Source organism: Macaca thibetana, chromosome 13 (genome assembly GCF_024542745.1).
Source record: "Macaca thibetana thibetana isolate TM-01 chromosome 13, ASM2454274v1, whole genome shotgun sequence".
NCBI lineage: Eukaryota > Metazoa > Chordata > Mammalia > Primates > Cercopithecidae > Macaca > Macaca thibetana.
In genome coordinates this window covers 78439329-78458689 of record NC_065590.1, presented here as the reverse complement: position 1 = coordinate 78458689, position 19361 = coordinate 78439329, and the positions used below count along the sequence as shown (strand labels likewise).

The 19361-nt window shown below is 37.6% G+C and overlaps 2 protein-coding genes across 3 annotated transcripts in view; both read left to right on the top strand.

The window, feature by feature from the left end:
• The window catches only part of PPP1CB (protein phosphatase 1 catalytic subunit beta), a 52156-nt gene extending 35129 nt beyond the window's left edge, over nucleotides 1-17027 (top strand). For both annotated transcript variants that reach the window (XM_050754010.1, XM_050754009.1), the window contains 3 exons: nucleotides 2359-2510; nucleotides 7585-7719; nucleotides 13243-17027. In XM_050754010.1, the coding sequence (XP_050609967.1) occupies nucleotides 2359-2510; nucleotides 7585-7719; nucleotides 13243-13347 (392 nt within the window). In that variant the 3' untranslated portion in view covers nucleotides 13348-17027. The remainder of the gene's footprint in view (nucleotides 1-2358; nucleotides 2511-7584; nucleotides 7720-13242) is intronic.
• The window catches only part of WDR43 (WD repeat domain 43), a 254939-nt gene that overhangs the window by 93265 nt on the left and 142313 nt on the right, over nucleotides 1-19361 (top strand). The gene's annotated exons all lie outside the window — the stretch shown is intronic.

Genomic DNA, 19361 nt, shown 5'->3' with positions numbered 1-19361 from the left:
TAATACATTATTTGAAACAGTCTAGTTGATTGCGATGCTAGCTCATTAAACAATGAACCTTGACGGAAAACCTTTTTTTTTTTTTTTTTGAGACGGAATTTCACTCTTGTTGCCCAGACTGGAGTGCAGTGGCGCGATCTTAGCTCACTGCAACCTCCACCTCCCAGTTTCAAGCAGTTCTCTTGCCTCAGCCTCCCGAGTAGCTGGAATAACAGGCACCTGCCACTGCCCAGCTAATTTTTGTATTTTTAATAGAGACGGGGTTTCACCATGTTGGCCAGGCTGCTCTGGAACTCCTGACCTCAGGTGATCCGCCCACCTTGGCCTCCCAAAGTGCTAGGATTACAGGCATTAGCCACCGTACCCGGCCTGAAATTCTTATCTTGACCCTGTTAAGGTTAAAGATTTCCAGATTGTTGTTGCTACCATTATTTGATTTTTTTAATGCATCCACACTGTCATATTTCCTAAACCTTAAACTGTATTCTAATTTTATACAGTTATTGTCACACTGAAATTATAGATTCTTAATACCTTAGCTTTCTACTGGAAACAGGCTGGAAAGTATGAGAGCTTTATTAAGCACTGGGTGTATGTATATTTTCGAAGAGTCAGCTTCAACCAGAAAGGGCTTACGATTTGAGATTGACTGTTCCAGTGGATTTTGTGTGCTAGTGAATTTCTTAAAACATCATACAGGAAGCTTGGGATATATCAACGATAGAAACTGAGTACATTGCCACTAATTCTACAGATGGTTTTATAATGCCTCTGTCAAGATACGATGTACTGTAACTGAAAATGAAGATGTCCTTCCCTCCTAAACCATACTGTGATGTTTATGGATTCTTTAAAATTCTTAAAACTGACTTACTTTTTAAAAAATATCTTCTCGGCCGCGCGCGGTGGCTCACATCTGTAATCCCAGCACTTTGGGAGACTGAGGCAGGCGGATCATGAGGTTAGGAGATTGAGACCATCCTGGCTAACACAGTGAAACCCTGTCTGTACTAAAAATACAAAAAATTAGCTGGGTGTGGGGTGTGCGCCTGTAGTCCCAGCTACTCAAGAGGCTGAGGCAGGAGAATGGGATGAACCCGGGGGTGGAGTTTGCAGTGAGCCGAGATTGCGCCACTGCACTCCAGCCTGAGACTCCGTCTCAAATAAATATATACACACACACACACACACACACACATATATATATATATCTTAGCCACTATAATTCTTAGAAAATCACTATCATCTCAACATCCACCCTTCTTTTAATATCACTACAGTTGGACTTTTACCCACTCTGTTACCCTCAATCACCAAGAAACTTGCATTAAGTTCTGATGATTTAATTGTAAGTGGCACATTTTTGGTCTTTGTCCTACTGCCCTTGTTCATGGCACATGTCCTACTTTAGGACAGTTGTTTCCCCTTTCAGGATACCTTTACTAAGCCTTTTGTCTTGATCATTCCTTCTCAATACTTATGCTCATTCTCCCTCACCTGCCTGCCTGTTAAATGTTTGGAGTCCTCAGAATTCATTTACTGGTCTTCTCACTTTGTATTCCCAAGGTGGTCTGAGTGCCTCTTAAGATTTCCATTGCCATTAATATGATAACAATACTCAGGTAAATATTTTTAACCGTGACCTCTTTTCCAAGGCTCCAGACATTACCAAAGTGAAGGATCTGATCTGATTTTGTTCTTCCACATTTAAAAAAAAATCCTCAGGCCCTCAGTAGAAAATGGTTTTTTTTCCCCCTCAAGTGATCTATAGATCAAATACAATTCCAATGAAATCACAATTGAGTTTTTTATGGAATTAGGCAAATTGTTTTTAATGTTTATGTGGAAGAACAAAAGATCAAAAAGTAACTGAGACAATCTTGAGAGAAAAAAAAATGGAGGATACTAGCCCTGCCGAATATAAAGACTTGTTTAAAAGCTCTAGTCTGTTACTGGCTCAGGGATGAATCAAATAGACTAACGGAATAGACTGGTGCTCAGAAACAGTGGAACTGTAAGGAAAGGATGAACTATTGAGGAAATGCTGCTGGGTTCTTTGGTTATTCATATGGAGAAACTACACAAAAGATGAACAGTGTTTTCCATATATTATTGTGCTATAAGTGCCATACACATATTTCCTATATGTGGAAAGGGTTGGAAAGCACTACCTTAAGAGGCCATGGAAGATTATATTTGTATGGTTGCTTTAACAAAAATATGAGTTACATAGGCTGGGCAAGTGATTGTCATTGTTTAGTAAAAAGTAAGAGGGTCAGAGAGGAACTGAAATTTGATGTAGATGTGCTATAAATCTGTAAATTTTGTTCTTAATTGCTGTATTTCTGTCCTTTAAAGGTTTGCTCTGTGATCTGCTATGGTCTGATCCAGATAAGGATGTGCAAGGCTGGGGAGAAAATGATCGTGGTGTTTCCTTTACTTTTGGAGCTGATGTAGTCAGTAAATTTCTGAATCGTCATGATTTAGATTTGATTTGTCGAGCTCATCAGGTATGAAAGATAAGACTCTTAAGTGTTTTCTTTTTTCTTTCTTTTTTTGGGGGCAGACGGGGAGGGCAGACAGCATCTTGTTCTGTCACCCAGACTGGAGTGCAATGGCGCAATCTCTGCTCACTGCAACCTGTGCCTCCTGGGTTCAAGCAATGCTCGTGCCTCAGCCTCACAAGTAGCTGGGACTATAGGTGTGTGCCACCACACCTGGACTCTTAAACGTTTATTATTTGTTAACTTCACATAAGTCCTCTCATTTTGTTTTGAGGAAACATATCCAAGAAACCTAAATGAGTTGTACAAGGAAAGCAGTAGGAGAGGCGGCAGAGCCAGTTCCTGCATCTCACACTTAACGATCTAATGATTTGTTAACCTTTTATCACCCTAAAAGAGGAAATGTTTAGAAATATTTGGGGACTGGGCGTGGTGGCTCACATCTATAATCCCAGCACTTTGGCAAGCTGAGGTAGATGGATTGCTTAAGCACAGGAGTTTGAGACCAGCCTGGGCAACAAAATGAGATCCCATCTCTACGAAAAAATAAAAAATTTAGTTGGGTGTGGTGGTGCATACCTGTGGTCTCAGCTACATGGGAGGCTGAGGTGGGAGGATCGCCTGAGCCTAGGAGATCAAGGCTGCAGTGAGCCATGTTTATGCCACTGCTCTCCAGCCCTTGTGAAAGAGCCAGACCCAGTCTCAAAAAAAAAAAAAAATGTGTTTTTGTAGTATACAGCAAATCTAACAAAATTTTCAGTGAGGCTTTGAAGCTTTGTAGACATGATTTAGATTTTTTTTTTCTTATTTTTTTGAGATAGAGTCTCAGTCTGTTGCCCAGGCTGGAGTGCACTGGCACGATCTCTGCTCACTGTAACCTCCACCTCCCAGGCTCAATCCTGCCTCAGCCTCCGGAGCAGCTGGGATTACAGGTGCACACCACCACGCCTGGCTCATTTTTGTATTTTTAGTAGAAACACGTTTTCACTATGTTGGCCAGGCTGGCCTTGAACTCCTGAGCTCAAGTGATCTGCCCGTCTCGGCCTCCCAAAGTGCTGAGATTACAGGCCTGAGCACACTGTGCCCAGCCTCATTTTTGTATGGTCTTTGTGCATAATGGCGATTTTGATAAGAACAAACCACACTTTAAAAAAGCATTTTTTAGACCATTGAAGAATTTGATTGTGGCTGGGTGCAGTGGCTCATGCCTGTAATTCCAGCACTTTGGGAGGCTGAGGTGGGTGGATCCTTTGAGCCCCAGGAGTTGGAGACCAGTCTGAGCAACGTGACAAAACCCCGTCTCTACAGAAGATACAAAACTTAGCCAGGTGTGGTGGCGTGCACCTGTAGTCCCAGCTTACTTGGGAGGCTGTGGCAGGAGAATCGCTTGAGCTCGGGAGGCGGAGGTTGCAGTGAGTGTAGATTGCACCATTTCACTCCAGCTCGTGCAATGGGTGTGAAACCCAGTCTCAAAAAAGAAAATTTGATTGTAGACTCGGTAATAGGTATCAATTATTTAATCTTTTAATTGTTTATTTTTGTTTGAGGCCGAGTCTCAGTCTGTCACCCAGGCTGAAGTGCAGTGGCGCTCTGCTCACTGCAACTTCTTCCTCCCGGGTTGAAGTGATTCTCCTGCCTCAGCCTCCCAACTAGCTAAGACTACAGGTGCCTGCCACCACACCCAGCTAATTTTTGTATTTTTAGTACAGACAGGGTTTCACTATGCTGGCCAGGCTGGTGTCAAACTCCTGACCTCAGGTTATCTGCCCACCTCAGCCTCCCAAAGTGCTGGGATTACGGGTGTGAGCCACTGCTCCTGGCCGGTATCAATTATTTTAGCTGTGTCATAATCATTAATTGTTATGTAAGAAGAATGTCTGTGTTTTTCCAGGAATGCATACTCAAATGTGTAGAGGTAAAATGACATGCCTGAGATTTGCTTTAAAATAATATCAGCAGAGAGAAAGGGGGAGGGGGAAGATAAATGAAACAAATGTTGCAAAATCATGAAAGGTATTGAATTAGGCTGATGAGTTAATGGGAGTTAATTCAAGTCTTCTTGATCTACTTTTGTGTATATTTGAAATTTTTCATTATAAAAACATTTATACAGTTTAGGGTTTTTGGTTATCTTTTATGTCCTCCACCACTAGGTTGCATACTCTCTAAGGAAGGGATTACAACTTGTTTTTGAATCTCTGTTGATTTGTACAGTTGCTGACATTGTAGCATATTGTATCATGCACACATAGTGTTGAATAAATTAATAAAAGCATATTTAATTAAGTATATGCTGTCCCACAGTACTTCCCTTTTTTTCTGGAGCTTTACTCCCCGTGACACACACTGCTGCTGCCTCTTTCTTTGATCCTAAGTGATACAAGTGCCTGGCGTTTCATTCTTTGCATATTGTATATTACATGCCACTTTTATTTAGCAGGATTTTTTTGTGGTTCCGTTGAAATGAGGTCATGTTCCCACATCCTTTGCTTTTGACAAAGTAGTATTTTGTTGTTGTTGTTTGGCAAAGTAGTATTTTGTTGGTGGTGGTGGTGGTGGTGTTTTGTGAGACAGTCTCACACTGTCGCCCAGGCTGGAGTGCAGTGGCACCATCTTGGCTCGCTGCAACCTCCGCCTCCCGGGTTCAAGCGATTCTCCTGCCTCAGCTCCTGAGTATCTGGGACTACAGGCGCCGCCGCCCCACCTGGCTAGTTTTTGTATTTTCAGTAGAGACAGGGTTTCACTGTGTTGACCAGGCTGATCTTGAACTCCTGACCTCGTGATCTGCCTACCTCGGCCTCCCAAAGTGCTGAGATTACAGGCGTGAGCCACCGCGCCCAGCCCAGCAAACAGTTTTTTAAATCAGTAAAACTGTGTTTATGATTTTGATAAATATGCCTTCTATTTATTTAGATAACAAGGCAGAATTGCTAAGTTTCATAACTAAAATGACCCCTGATAATCAGTTTTTTTCAGCCATAGATCTTTATTCACTGCTCTTTTCAGAAATAAATGATGATTTTTAAAAACCAGGTTTCTGAACTACACTAGCTTGCTGGTCTTCTGTTTTCCAGAAACTGCCAAAATCCTCCTATTGTGCTTATTTTCAAATATTGTCTCTCAAATTCTACAAATATTGCCTTTAAAAAAGAAAATTTGAAAGAATGAACAAGTAAGCAAACTAACAAACCAAGAACTAAAAACATGGAGTGCGTGACCAGCCTGGGCAGCACAGTGAAACACGAAACCCTGTCTCTACAAAAAATACAAAAAATTGGCCGGGCGCAGTGGCTGACACATGAAATCTCAGCGTTTTGGGAGGCTGAGGCGGGTGGATCACCTGAGGTCAGGAGTTCGAGGCCAGCCTGACAAACATGGAGAAACCCCATCTCTACTAAAAATACAAACTTAGCCAGGCATGGTGGCACATGCCTGTAATCCCAGCTACATGGGAGGATGAGGCAGGAGAATGGCCTGAACCTAAGAGGTGGAGGTTGCGGTGAGCCGAGATTGCACAGTAGCACTCCAGCCTGGGCAACAAGAGTGAAACTCTGTCTCAAAAATAAATAAATAAATAAATAACAAAAAAATTAACCAGGCATGGTGCTACACACTTGTGGTCTCAGCTACTCAGGAGGCTGAGATGGGAAGATCTCTTGAGCCCCAGGAAGTCGTGACTGCAGTGAGCGAAGATTGTGCCACTGCACTCCAGCCTAGGCAGCAGAGCGAGACCCTGTCTCCACACAAAAACACACAGAAGCAACTAAAAATATGAGTACCATGCGCTCTGTCGGTCAGGAGTCACAGGGATTAGATAATGTGGCTGTGGTCTTAGGAGAAAAGGTTCATCTAAATTGTACCATAAGGTAATTTCAACAGAAGCATGTTTCTAGTACTGAGGTAGGAGTTACTTTAATAAGTAAATGCCTTTGTAATTGCTTTTTTGTGTTAGCAAGTGGTGTAGGATAATTTTGCTAATTAAAGGATCTCTAAAATAAATTTAAAAATAATCTTGCCCACCATAAACAAACATAAAATATTTACATATTATTGCGTACCTCAAATTTGTAGACTGAGAGAAAAGTTGTTTAAATTACTCAGAAATTGACAACTGGTTCTAGAAATGTTAACTCATCAAGGCCAGGCACGGTGGCTCATGCCTGTAATCCCAGCACTTTGGGAGGCTGAGGCGGGCAGATCACCTGAGGTCAGGAGTTCGAAACCAGCCTGGCCAACATGACGAAACCTCATCTCTACTAAAAATACGAAAATTCGTCGGGCTTGGTGGTGGGTGCCTGTAATCCCAGCTATTTGGGAGGCTGAGGTGGGAGAATGGCTTGAATCTGGGAGGCAGAGGTTGCAGTGAGCCGAGATCATACCACTGCACTCCAGCCTGGGTGACAGAGCAAGATTCCATCTCAAAAAATTAAAAATAAAAATAAAAATACAGTCTGTTGGCAGTTAATTTAAGGAGCATGATCTGTGTAAATTAAACTCAACTTAGCAATATTTTCAGTGTGTAGCCAGTAATGTTTTCAGTATGTAGCCATATAATAAATAATAATAGATATTTTAAAAGCAAAGCAAGAAGTAAGCTCTTTGCAAAGTCTTTCATTGTCTGGTTGTTGCTCATTTAATGAAGGATTCTGTAGTTGGATTATAATGCCCTCATCAAAGTAGTAATTGGTGTCCCTCCAAAACACATGTAGATTAATTAAAATAAAATTAAATTAAAACTTAAAAAAAATAAAAGTACTTAGTGTCCCAGCTCCCTGTAGTCATGATACCTATTAGTATATTTTGTTTCGTGGGGAGCCTTGCAAATGGCATGATTTTTAAGCTTTCAGGAGTGATGAATTTAGTATTCCAATTAAGCTAAATTGTTGCCATTATAGAAAAGGCACACCAATTTTAATGTTCTAAGCAAAGTTTTAGAATAAAAATCACAACTTCCAAAACAAAACAGGGTGGTTTGAGGGTAAGGTGGGGCACAGTCTTTGCCACCTTAATCTTAATTAGTATAGATGGTTCAGAATTACTTACCAATAGATGTTTTTTCTTCTGACATTTCCTTTAACAGGTGGTGGAAGATGGATATGAATTTTTTGCTAAACGACAGTTGGTAACCTTATTTTCAGCCCCAAATTACTGTGGCGAGTTTGATAATGCTGGTGGAATGATGAGTGTGGATGAAACTTTGATGTGTTCATTTCAGGTATGATGTAAACATAAATATATAAAAACTAGAAATCTAATAAAAACTATTATCAGAATTCCTTTTAAATTTAGGAACTTTCCTTGAGCAAGTGTTGAAAGTCTATTTAATTCAGAAGTGATTACCACTCAAACTCATTAGATAGTTCTGTTTTCAGTCACAAAGTTTCCAGCATTTGTGGTGTATATCAAATACCATTTTAGGGAACCTAAGTTATGTCAGTCATTCTTGATTCAGATGTTTAAATTGTTAAAATTCCTGTATGACCTGTTGAATAGTGGCTTACTAAAAGAATGTGAATGTAATGAATAGTTTAGGCTTTTGTTTTCTTTTGCAAAGTAAATGGGTAGAACAGACACTGGGAAAAGAGAATTACAAACTCTCTCGATGTTTATAATTCTCTTGATGAAAATAAAGTAAAATAGTTCTCTGGCTGGGTGCTGTGGCTCATGCCTATAATCCCAGCACTTTGGGAGGCTGAGGTGGGCGGATCATGAGGTCAGGAGATCAAGACCATCCTGGCTAACACTGTGAAACCCCATCTCTACTAAAAATACAAAAAAACTAGCCGGGTGTGGTGGCACACACCTGTAGTCCCAGCTACTTGGGAGGCTGAGGCAGGAGGATGGTGTGAACCCACGAGGCGGAGGTTGCAGTGAGCCGAGATCACGCCACTGCACTCCAGCCTGGGCAACAGAGCAAGACGTGGCCTCAAAAAAAAAAAAAAAAAAAAAAAAAGTTTCCTAAGGAAAAAAACTATCAAAATAATATTAAACTCCCCATTTATGTCATAGGAACATTTTTTTTTTTTGATAATACTCAGATTCCTTTTTTTTTTTTTTTTTTTTTTTTTTGATACATGACATGGTATCAGTCAAATCCAGAGTCACCCACAGTCACATCAACTTTTTCCAGCATTTTTACTAATTTACTGGAGTTTGAATTAGAGAGCTTTTGGCCATAATCATAATCTATCACTTAATATTTTTCTTTTTCGGTATTGGACAAATTGTGCTTAAAGAGATTGTGCTTAAAAACATTCTAAATTAAGAACAATCTAGAGTTTTTTGTTTTTGAGGAAGCACATTGTATACCGTGTACAGGGGTTCTTTGCTCACTTTTGTTGTAATTTATATATGCTACTAGGTTCAGGGGGTACATGTGCAGGTTTGTTCCATGTGTAAATTACATATTGCTGAGGTTTGGTATATGAATGATCTTATCTCCCAGGTAGTGAGCATAGAGTTTTTCATTTCACACCCCTCCTCACCCTTTCCACTCTAGTAGTACCCAGTTGCTGTCTTTATGTCCATGTTTACCCAGTGTTTAGCTCCTGCTTATGAGTGAGAAAATGTGGTATTTGATTTTTCTCTTCCTGCATTAATTGGCTTAGGATAAAGGCCTCCAGCTGCATCCTTGTTGCTGCAAAGGACCTGATTTCCTTCCTTTTTATGGTCACATAGTATTCCATAGTGTATATGTACCACATTTTCTTTATCCAGTTCACTGTTGATGGACATCTAGGTTGATTACATGTCTTTGCTATTGTGAATAGTGCTGTGACTAACATACAAGTGCTTGTCTTTTTTTGTACCTACCCAAAGTAGTGGGATTGTTGGGTTGAATGGTGGTTGTTTCAAGTTCCTTGAGAAATCTACACACTGCTTTCCACAGTGGCTGAACTAATTACACTCCCACCAGCAATGTTTGAATATTCCTTTTTCTCCGCAAGCTTGCTGACATCTGTTATCTTTTAACTTTTTATTAATGGCCATTCTGACTGGTGTGAGACAATATCATGTGGTTTGATTTACATTTATCTAATGATTAGTGATGAGCATTTTTTCATACGTTGGTTGGCTGCATGTTTGTTTCTTGAGAAGTGTCTGTTCTTGTCCTTTGCCCATTTTTAATGAGGTTGTGTTTTGCTTGTTGAATTAAGTTCCTTATAGAGTCTGGATATTAGACTTTTGTTGGATGCATAGTTTGTATTTTCTCTCATTCTATAGGTTGTCTGTTTATTCTGTTGATAATTTATTTTGCTGTGCAGAAGCTTTTTAGTTTATTTTGGTCCCACTTGTCAATCATTGTTTTGGTTGCAGTTGCTTTGGGGGACTTGGTCATAAATTATTTCCCAAGGCCAGTGTCCAGAATGGTATTTCCTAGGTTTTCTTCTGGGATTTTTATAGTTTGAGGTCTTATATTTAAATCTTTAATCCATCTTGAGTTAATTTTTGTATATGGTGAAAGGGGTCCAGTTTCAGTGTTCTGCATATGGCTAGCCAGTTATCCTAGCACCATTTATCAAATAGTCTCTTCCCCGTTGCTTGTTATTGTTGACTTTGTTCAAGATCAGATGTTTGCAGGAGTACAGCTTTATTTCTGACTGCCTCCATCCTATTCCATTGGTTTATATGTCTGTTTTGGTACCAGTATGCTGTTTTGGTTACTGTAGCCTTATAGTATACCTTGAAGTTGGGTAGTGTGATGCTTCTGGCTTTGTTCTTTTTGCTTAGGATGCTTTGACTATTCAGGCTCTTTTTCAATTTCATACGAATTTTAGAAAAGTTTTTTTCTAATGCTGTGAAAAATGACGTTGGTAGTTTGATAGGAAGAGCATTGAATCTGTAAACTACTTTCGGCAGTATGGACATTTTAACAATATTGATTCTTCTATCCATGAGCATGGAATGTTTTTCCATTTGTTTGCATCATATCTGATTTCTTTGAGCAGTGCTTTATAGTTGTAGAGATCTTTCACCTCCTCGGTTAGCTGTATTCCTTGGTATTCTTTTTGTGGCTATTGTAAATGCAGTTCTTGATTTGGCTCTCAGCTTGGATGTTTTTGGTGTATGGAAATGCTACTGGTTTTTATACATTGATTTTGTATCCTGAAACTTTATCAAAATTGTTTATCAGTTCTAGACACGTTTTGGCAGAGTCTGGGGTTTTCTATGTATAGAATCATTATCATCAGTAAAGATAGTTTATCTTCCTCTCTTCTTATTTGGATGCCTTTTATTTCTTTATCTTGCCTGATTACTCTGGCAGGGACTTTCAGTACTCTGTTGAATGAGAGTGGTGAGAATGGTCATTCTTGTCTTTTGTTCCAGTTCTCAAAGGGAATGCTTCCAGCGTTTCCCTTTTTAGTACGATATTGGCTGTGGGTTTGTCAGATGGCTCTTACTATTTTGAGGTATGTTTCTAATTTTTCGATGTCTAATTTGTTGAGGGTTTTTAACATGAAAGGATGTTGAATTGTATTGAAAGCCTTTCTGCATCTATTGAGATGATCATATGGTGTTTGTTTTTAATTTTGTTTATGAGGTGAATCACATTGATTTGCATATGTTGAAACCTTGCACCCCAGGAATAAACCCTTCTTGATTGTGGTGAGTTAACTTTTTGATGTGTTGCTGGATTCGGTTTCAGTATTTTGTTGACGATTTTGCATCTGTGTTCATCAGGGACATCGGCCTGAGGTTTTCTTTTTTCACTGTGCCTCTGCTGGGTTTTGGTATTACAATGACGCTGGCTTTGTAGACTGAGTTAGGGAGGAGGTCCTTTTCCTGGATTGTTTGGAATAGCTTCAGTAGGTTTGGTACTAGCTCTTTGTACATCTGATATAATTCAGCTGTGAATCTTTCTGGGCCAGGGCTTTTTTGGTTTATAGATTTTTTTATTACTGATTCAATTTTGGAACTTGTTATTGTTCTGTTCAGGATTTTAATTTCCTCCTGGTTCAATCTTGGAGTTTGTGTGTGTTTCTATGAATTTATTCATTTTTTTGGGAGGTTGTGTTTCTTGAATTTATTCATGTCTTGGGAGGTCGTGTGTTTCTATGAATTTATTCATTTCTTTGGAGGGTGCGTGTTTCTGTGAATTTATTCATTTCTTCTAGGTTTTCTAGTTTGTGTGCACAGATGTTTATAATCTCAAGATATTTTACATGTCTGTGGGGTTGGTTGTAATGTCACCTTTGTCATTTCAGATTGCGCTTATTTGGATCTTTTCTTAATCTAGTTAGCAGTCTATCTTGTTTATTCTTTTGAAGAACCAACTTTTGGTTTCAACATTTACATTTTAAAAAGAAGCCAGTTTTAGCTTTAGTGTGCTTTTACAGATCATTCTTGTTCACTGAGTAAAACGGCTTCAGTACTTTGCTCTTGCAAAGGCTATTCTATGTCTATGATGTACACACACTATATTTCTCTTAAAATGCATTGGGGCTTTCCCATTCCTCTTTCTCTTTATCATATTATACTGTTTCCATCAATTAGTACAATTGAATGGTAAATGGTTGCTCATTTACAAATTAAATATAGTAACCATACCTTATCCTTCCAGCAGTTGTCATAGTGGTGTTGGATTAATATCTTCTTTTCACTGAGGCACTATTATGTTTTAAATAGTTTTTTAAAAAATACTTTGTCTTTCTATACTGTTTTATTTTTGGAAAATCATGACTTTTTGATGTATAATGTAAGTTAAATCTCTATTTACATCCACCAGAATTAGTATAATAAAAAAGCCAGACAGTAACTAGTTTTGGCAAGTATTTGGAGGCATTAGAATCTTCATACATTAATGGTAGGGATAGAGTTCTCATATGATGCAGCAGTTTTACTTCTAGGTGTATACCCAAGATTATGAAAACATGTTCACACAAAAACTGTTACATAAATGTACACAACAGCATTATTCCTTATAGCTGAAAAATTCACACAATTCAGATGTCCATCAGCTACTGAATGGATAAATGTGGTACATCCATACAATGGACTGTACAATGTACAACTCAGCAATAAAAAGGAATGAAGGACTGATACTTCAAAACTGGTTTTGAAAACCTAAGTGAAAGAAGCCAGTCATAAAAGACCACATATTATATGATGCCAGTTATATGAAATCTTCAGAATAGGCAATTCTGTAGAGACAGATAATAAATTAGTAATTGCTTAGAGTTAGAGCAACTAACTCTAAAAGTTAGTTGGAGAGTGGAGAGCAGGAATGGGGAGTGACTGCTGATGGGAACAGGCTTTCTTTTAGGGGTGACAGAAATGTTCTAAAATTAGATTTATATCAATAAAGCTGTTTTTTAAGTAAAAAGATCTATTTATATGTAAATAATAAGATCTGAAGAGTTTGTGACTTGTAGGTTAGTTACCCTCCTAAGTTACTATATCAGAATTATGATGACAACATAGATCTTCTGACTCTTAAACCAGTGTTCTTTTCCTCACAGCACAGATACACTAATTTTAAAAAGTTTTTTACTTAAATCTAAGGATTGGATAGTTGATAGAGTTAGTGTACTTTTGTTATTAAAATATGAGTGGAATGAGAAAGTTCAGACATTTGCACACTTTAAATGTAAGAAATGTTTATGGAGCTTTGCTATTCTACATTTTTATCGCACTTTTGCAGTTTATGCCATTTATTTAAAAAACTCGCAATTGTAACAATTTTCTTAACTTATTGTATATGAAAGAATAACATTATTTGTTAATAATTTACTTTAAGATATTGAAACCATCTGAAAAGAAAGCTAAGTACCAGTATGGTGGACTGAATTCTGGACGTCCTGTCACTCCACCTCGAACAGCTAATCCACCGAAGAAAAGGTGAAGAAAGGAATTCTGTAAAGAAACCGTCAGATTTGTTAAGGACATCTTCATAATATATAAGTGTGCACTGTAAAACCATCCAGCCATTTGACACCCTTTATGATGTCACACCTTTAACTTAAGGAGACGGGTAAAGGATCTTAAATTTTTTTCTAATAGAAAGATGTGCTACACTGTATTGTAATAAGTATACTCTGTTATAGTCAACAAAGTTAAATCCAAATTCAAAATTATCCATTAAAGTTACATCTTCATGTATCACAATTTTTAAAGTTGAAGAGCATCCCAGTTAAACTAGATGTGATAGTTAAACCAGATGAAAGCATGATGATCCATCTGTGTAATGTGGTTTTAGTGTTGCTTGGTTGTTTAATTATTTTGAGCTTGTTTTGTTTTTGTTTGTTTGTTTTCGCTAGAATAATGGCAAATACTTCTAATTTTTTTCCCTAAACATTTTTAAAAGTGAAATATGGGAAGAGCTTTACAGACATTCACCAACTATTATTTTCCCTTGCTTATCTACTTAGATATCTGTTTAATCTTACTAAGAAAACTTACGCCTCATTACATTAAAAAGGTATTTTAGAGATTGATTGTTTTAAAAAACGCACATTGTCCAATCCAGTGATTTTAATCATACATTTTGACTGGGCAAACTTTACAGCTGATAGTGAATATTTTGCTTTATACAGGAATTGCCACTGATTGGGATTTGTGCACTCTAATTTTTAACTTATTGATGCTCTATTGTGCAGTAGCATTTCATTTAACTTTAAGATAAGGCTCATATAGTATTACCCAACTAGTTGGTAATGTGATTATGTGGTACCTTGGCTTTAGGTTTTCATTCGCACGGAACACCTTTTGGCATGCTTAACTTCTGATAACACCTTCACCTGCATTGGTTTTCTTTCTTTTTTTTTTTTTTCTTTTTTTCTTTTTTTTTTTTTTTTTTTTTTTTTTTTTTTTTTTTTTTGAGTTTTTGTTGTTGTTGTTGTTTGTTTTTAGATCAACAGTACATGAGAATCCTTTTTTGACAAGCCTTGGAAAGCTGACACTATCTCTTTTTCCTCCCTCTATACGAAGGATGTATTTAAATGAATGCTGGTCAGTGGGACATTTTGTCAACTATGGGTATTGGGTGCTTAACTGTCTAATATTGCCATGTGAATGTTGTATACGATTGTAAGGCTTATGTCACTAAAGATTTTTATTCTGATTTTTTCATAATCAAAGGTCATATGATATTGTATAGACATGCTTTGTAGTGAACTATAGTAGCAATAATTTCTGTACCTGATCAAGAGTTTATTGCAGCCTTTCTTTTCCTATTCTTTTTTTTAAGGGTTAGTATTAACAAATGGCAACGCGTAGAAAAGTTAACATGAAGATTTTAGAAGGAGAGAACTTACAGGACACAGATTTGTGATTCTTTGGCTGTGACACTATTGGATGTGATTCTAAAAGCTTTTATTGAGCATTGTCAAATTTGTAAGCTTCATAGGGATGGACATCATATCTATAATGCCCTTCTATATGTGCTACCATAGATGTGACATTTTTGACCTTAATATCGTCTTTGAAAATGTTAAATTGAGAAACCTGTTAACTTATATTTTATGAATTGGCACATTGTATTACTTACTGCAAGAGATATTTCATTTTCAGCACAGTGCAAAAGTTCTTTAAAATGCATATGTCTTTTTTTCTAATTCCGTTTTGTTTTAAAGCACATTTTAAATGTAGTTTTCTCATTTAGTAAAAGTTGTCTAATTGATATGAAGCCTGACTGATTATTTTTTTCCTTACAGTGAGACATTGAAGCACACATTTTATTCACATAGGTACTATGTCCTTGACATATTGAAATGATTCTTTTCTGAAAGTGTTTATGATCTACATATGATGTATTAGGTCACAAAGCTTTTATCTGAGGTGATTTAAATAACTTCCTGATTGGAGTGTGTAAGCTGAGCGATTTCTAATAAAATTTTAGTTGTACTCTTTTAGTAGTCATAGTGAAGCAGGTCTAGAAAATAAGCCTTTGGCAGGGAAAAAGGGCAATGTTGATTAATCTCAGTATTAGTTAAACCACATTAATCTGTATCCCATTGTCTGGCTTTTGTAAATTCATCCAGATCAAGACTAAGTATGTTGGTTAATAGGAATCTTTTTTTTTTTTAAAGACTAAATGTGAAAAAATAATCACTGAGCTAATTAATATTGGTCATTAAATTTAAAGGATGGAAATTTATCATGTTTAAAAATTATTCAGGCACTCTTAAAACCACTTAAACAGCCTCCAGTCATAAAAATGTGTTCTTTACAAATATTTGCTTGGCAACACTACTTGAAATAAATAAAACTTTGTTTCTTAGGAGAAAATTATTCTGTAATTCCAGTGTCACTAATTTATATTGTTCTTTCCTCTGATTTTTTTCAGGTTAGTGATTTTTTTGTATACAATTTAATCCAAATGTTATGACATTCAGAAATCATTGGAACACGGTAGATATCTGTTATAATGTGGTGTATCACATGAATTATAAAGCAAAGTTATGGTTGATTTCTATTCTTGAAAGAATCAACTACAGTGAATCCTTTGCATTTGAAGCCTTAACATGCGCTGCTTTAATTTTGTCCAGGGACAAATTTTAATAATCAGCAAGACTGGTTTGTGCAAAGCATTGAGTCATCAGGTATTTAGAGCCTAGCCAACTACCCAGTATCCATGCTGCCATGTCCCTTCATTGTAAAAAGTACCTAAACATTCATGAAATTATTATTATTATTTTTTTTTGCTGAAAAATGCTGGCAAGAATTTTAAAGCTTAAAATAGGTGGTAAATTTGAAATATGAGTGTGTTCAGGAGAAACATACGCTTTTCAAAAAAATTTGTATTCAAGGCAAAGCAAGGAACATCTTGAGATATGTCTCCTAAGAATATAAAGATGTATTATTTTAAGCCAAGGAACTGAAATATGTCTCAGTTTATAAATTCAGGTATATTCTTTTTGTCTCCATGGCAACCATAACTTTTGAACCAAAAAAAATTTTTTTTTACATCTTTATGCTGAAAATGTGTTTAGGAATATGGTCAGGCTGAATTTGCTGTTGCTCCCTAACCAAATCCACCTCCTGTTTTCCTTGTGAGTCAATGGCTAAATCAAAGATGCCCCTGAGAAGAGACTTAATCCAAGCCTGATTGTACTAGTGGCATCACTTAGAAATAGGCTGTCCCTCTTCCTAGTAGATCTCAATGTTTTATAATTTCTTAAAACAGCTGAAAATTGGGACAACATACTTTACGCAATGAACAGTAGTTAAATAGGAAATAAATTAGTTCCATATAAGTATAGGCCTAGAGTTTTAATTACCTTTATAATGTTTCTTCAACAAAAGTGAAACTTAGATACAATTGTGATTGGATACTTAGATACTAAGTGAAACTTAGTGTAACAATTTTGATCTGTTAAATTGGATTTTACATGTACATTTGAATGCCAGAATTTCTAAATAAATCCCCTGGTTAGGAAATTTTAAAAGTCAAAGCTTGTTTTCTTCAACCAGTACCTTCTACATTGGTTGACTTAGACCATAAGCTTTTTAAGTTTCTCATTGTAATTTACCTTCTCATGCAGATTGCTGATGTTTTATTAAACCTTATTTTTACAAAAATGACCATAAATCTTTGCTTCTTTCCTCTTAGGGATCTTTGCTAGCTTATGTGGTTGTGAAATCTTATTTATAACACCACATTGTGTGGGGTATACAGGGTGGAAGATAGCAAGTGAACAGGGGGTGTGGGTGGGGAAGGAGTGTGTGTGTGTGTGTGTGTGTGTCTGTGTGTGTGTAAAAGAGAGAACAAAAACTAACTGCCTGAGGCTAATAGGTTCAGCATTCCTTTCAGATATTACATGCAAAAAGGTGGGAACCCAAGGTCTGTTCCTGGAGGCTTTTCAATCAAGCCTGGCATAGGATCGGCAAGTTAAAGTATGTATTAATTTTTACAGCTGCCTAATCAGAATGATTCAGCAGATTTACAGGACAAATTTTTCCTCCAAAAGCAGTGACATCACAGCTAAATATCTAGAACTTTCATAGATTATTGTACAAATTTATTAAAAGGCACACTAATTTATGGTCTATCATGTAAACACTGATTCTCGACAAAGCCACAAAGGCAAGTAATACAGTGCAACAGAAAAAAGCAGTCCAGAGGAGTGTTTCTTTCTTTCTTTCTTTCTTTCTTTCTTTCTTTCTTTTCTTTTCTTTTCTTTTCTTTTCTTTCTTTTTTCTTTTTTTTTTTGAGACAGAGTCTTGCTCTTGTCACCCAGGCTGGAGTGCAGTGGCACCATCTTGGCTCACTGCAACCTCCACCTCCTGGGTTCAAGTGATTTTCCTGCCTCAGCCTCCCGAGTAGCTGGGATTACAGGCATCCACTACCACGTCCAGCTAAATTTTGTATTTTTAGTAGAGACGGGGTTTCACCATGTTGGTCAGGCTGGTCTCCAACTCCTGACCTCATGATCTACCTGCCTTGGCCTCCCAAAGTGCTGGGATTACAGCCATGAGCCACCTCACCTGGCCAGGAGTGTTTTATTAATGTAACAAGTTTAATCTGAAGTAAGTCTTATATCTCCTAGTATGTTTTTTGGGAAAAAAAGAAAAAGCCAAGGGAACAAAACCAGAGTGTTGAAATGCTACTTCAAATATATATATATAAAACTCAAACTGACAATTGGCATAGTTTCTGACAGTGCTGCTGCTTGCCAGCAGATTATTGACAGACTGACACTTGTTCCATTCTTGAATAAATATAAACTTTGTCTCTCTAGCTCTTAGTTTAATAAAAATCCCTGAGAAGGAGGATGTGCAGGGTGGAATTGCAACTTTGTCTCTCTAGCTCTTAGTTTAATAAAAATCCCTGAGAAGGAGGATGTGCAGGGTGGAATTGCTGGAGAAAACTTATGTCTTGTAGAAACTCATAACTACTCAATTTACCAACTTAAAAATTAGCTACACATTAGGAAATGTAGCTTGTCACATTTAATAAGGAACTGAGATTATCAGGAAGTCTTGTGTGAGGCTCAGGATCCAACATATAACTGGGCCCAGCATATATTACTGTTACCTGACTTCAATAAGAAATTTTAGAAACACAAGTCTGCTTCCCAGTGTAATTGCCTCAGATTTTGTAGCACATCTCTTAACTGGAGCTTGATAATTCCCCTGAAATTAATTCTATTGGTCATATTAAAGAACTAGGTTAAAAAGTCTTTATTGCTGTACTGTAAAGCCTGTTTTGCGTGGAAGACCCTGATCTGCTTTTAGCGAATTCCCCAAACTCTGGGTATGCTCACTGACAACACAAGTTGTAATCCTTTTTTGAGACAGGGTCTCACTCTGTCACCCAGGCTGGAGTGCAGTAGCCCAATCACAGCTCACTGAAGCCTCAGCCTCCCAGGCTCCAAGTGATCCTGCCCCCTTGGCCTTCCAAAGTGCTGGGAGAATTACAGGCATGAGCCACCATGCCCAGCCCATTTTAATTTTAACATACCAATTATTTGTTATACAGATCCATTAGGATGTTGAATGCTCCTTTAAAACTTTGTTGTATTTGTCGGCTGGGCGCGGTGGCTCACGCCTGGAATCCCAGCGCTTTGGGAGGCCAAGGTGGGCCGATCACAAGGTTAAGAGATAGAGACCATCCTGGCCAACATGGTGAAACCCCGTCTCTACTAAAAAAAAATACAAAAATTAACTGGATATGGTGGCGCACACCTGTAGTCCCAGCTACTTGGTAGGCTGAGGCAGGAGAATCACTTGAATTGCAGTGATCCAAGATGGCACCATTGCACTCCAGCCTGGGCAACAAGAGGGAAACTCCATCTCAAAAAAAAAAAAAGCAAAACTTTGTTATATTTGTCTTTAAAAGCCGTAAGGCCTAGATCAGTCTTGTATGTGACTAGAATGTAGCTCCTATGGGCAGAGTTTGTTGTGTGTTGTTTTTTG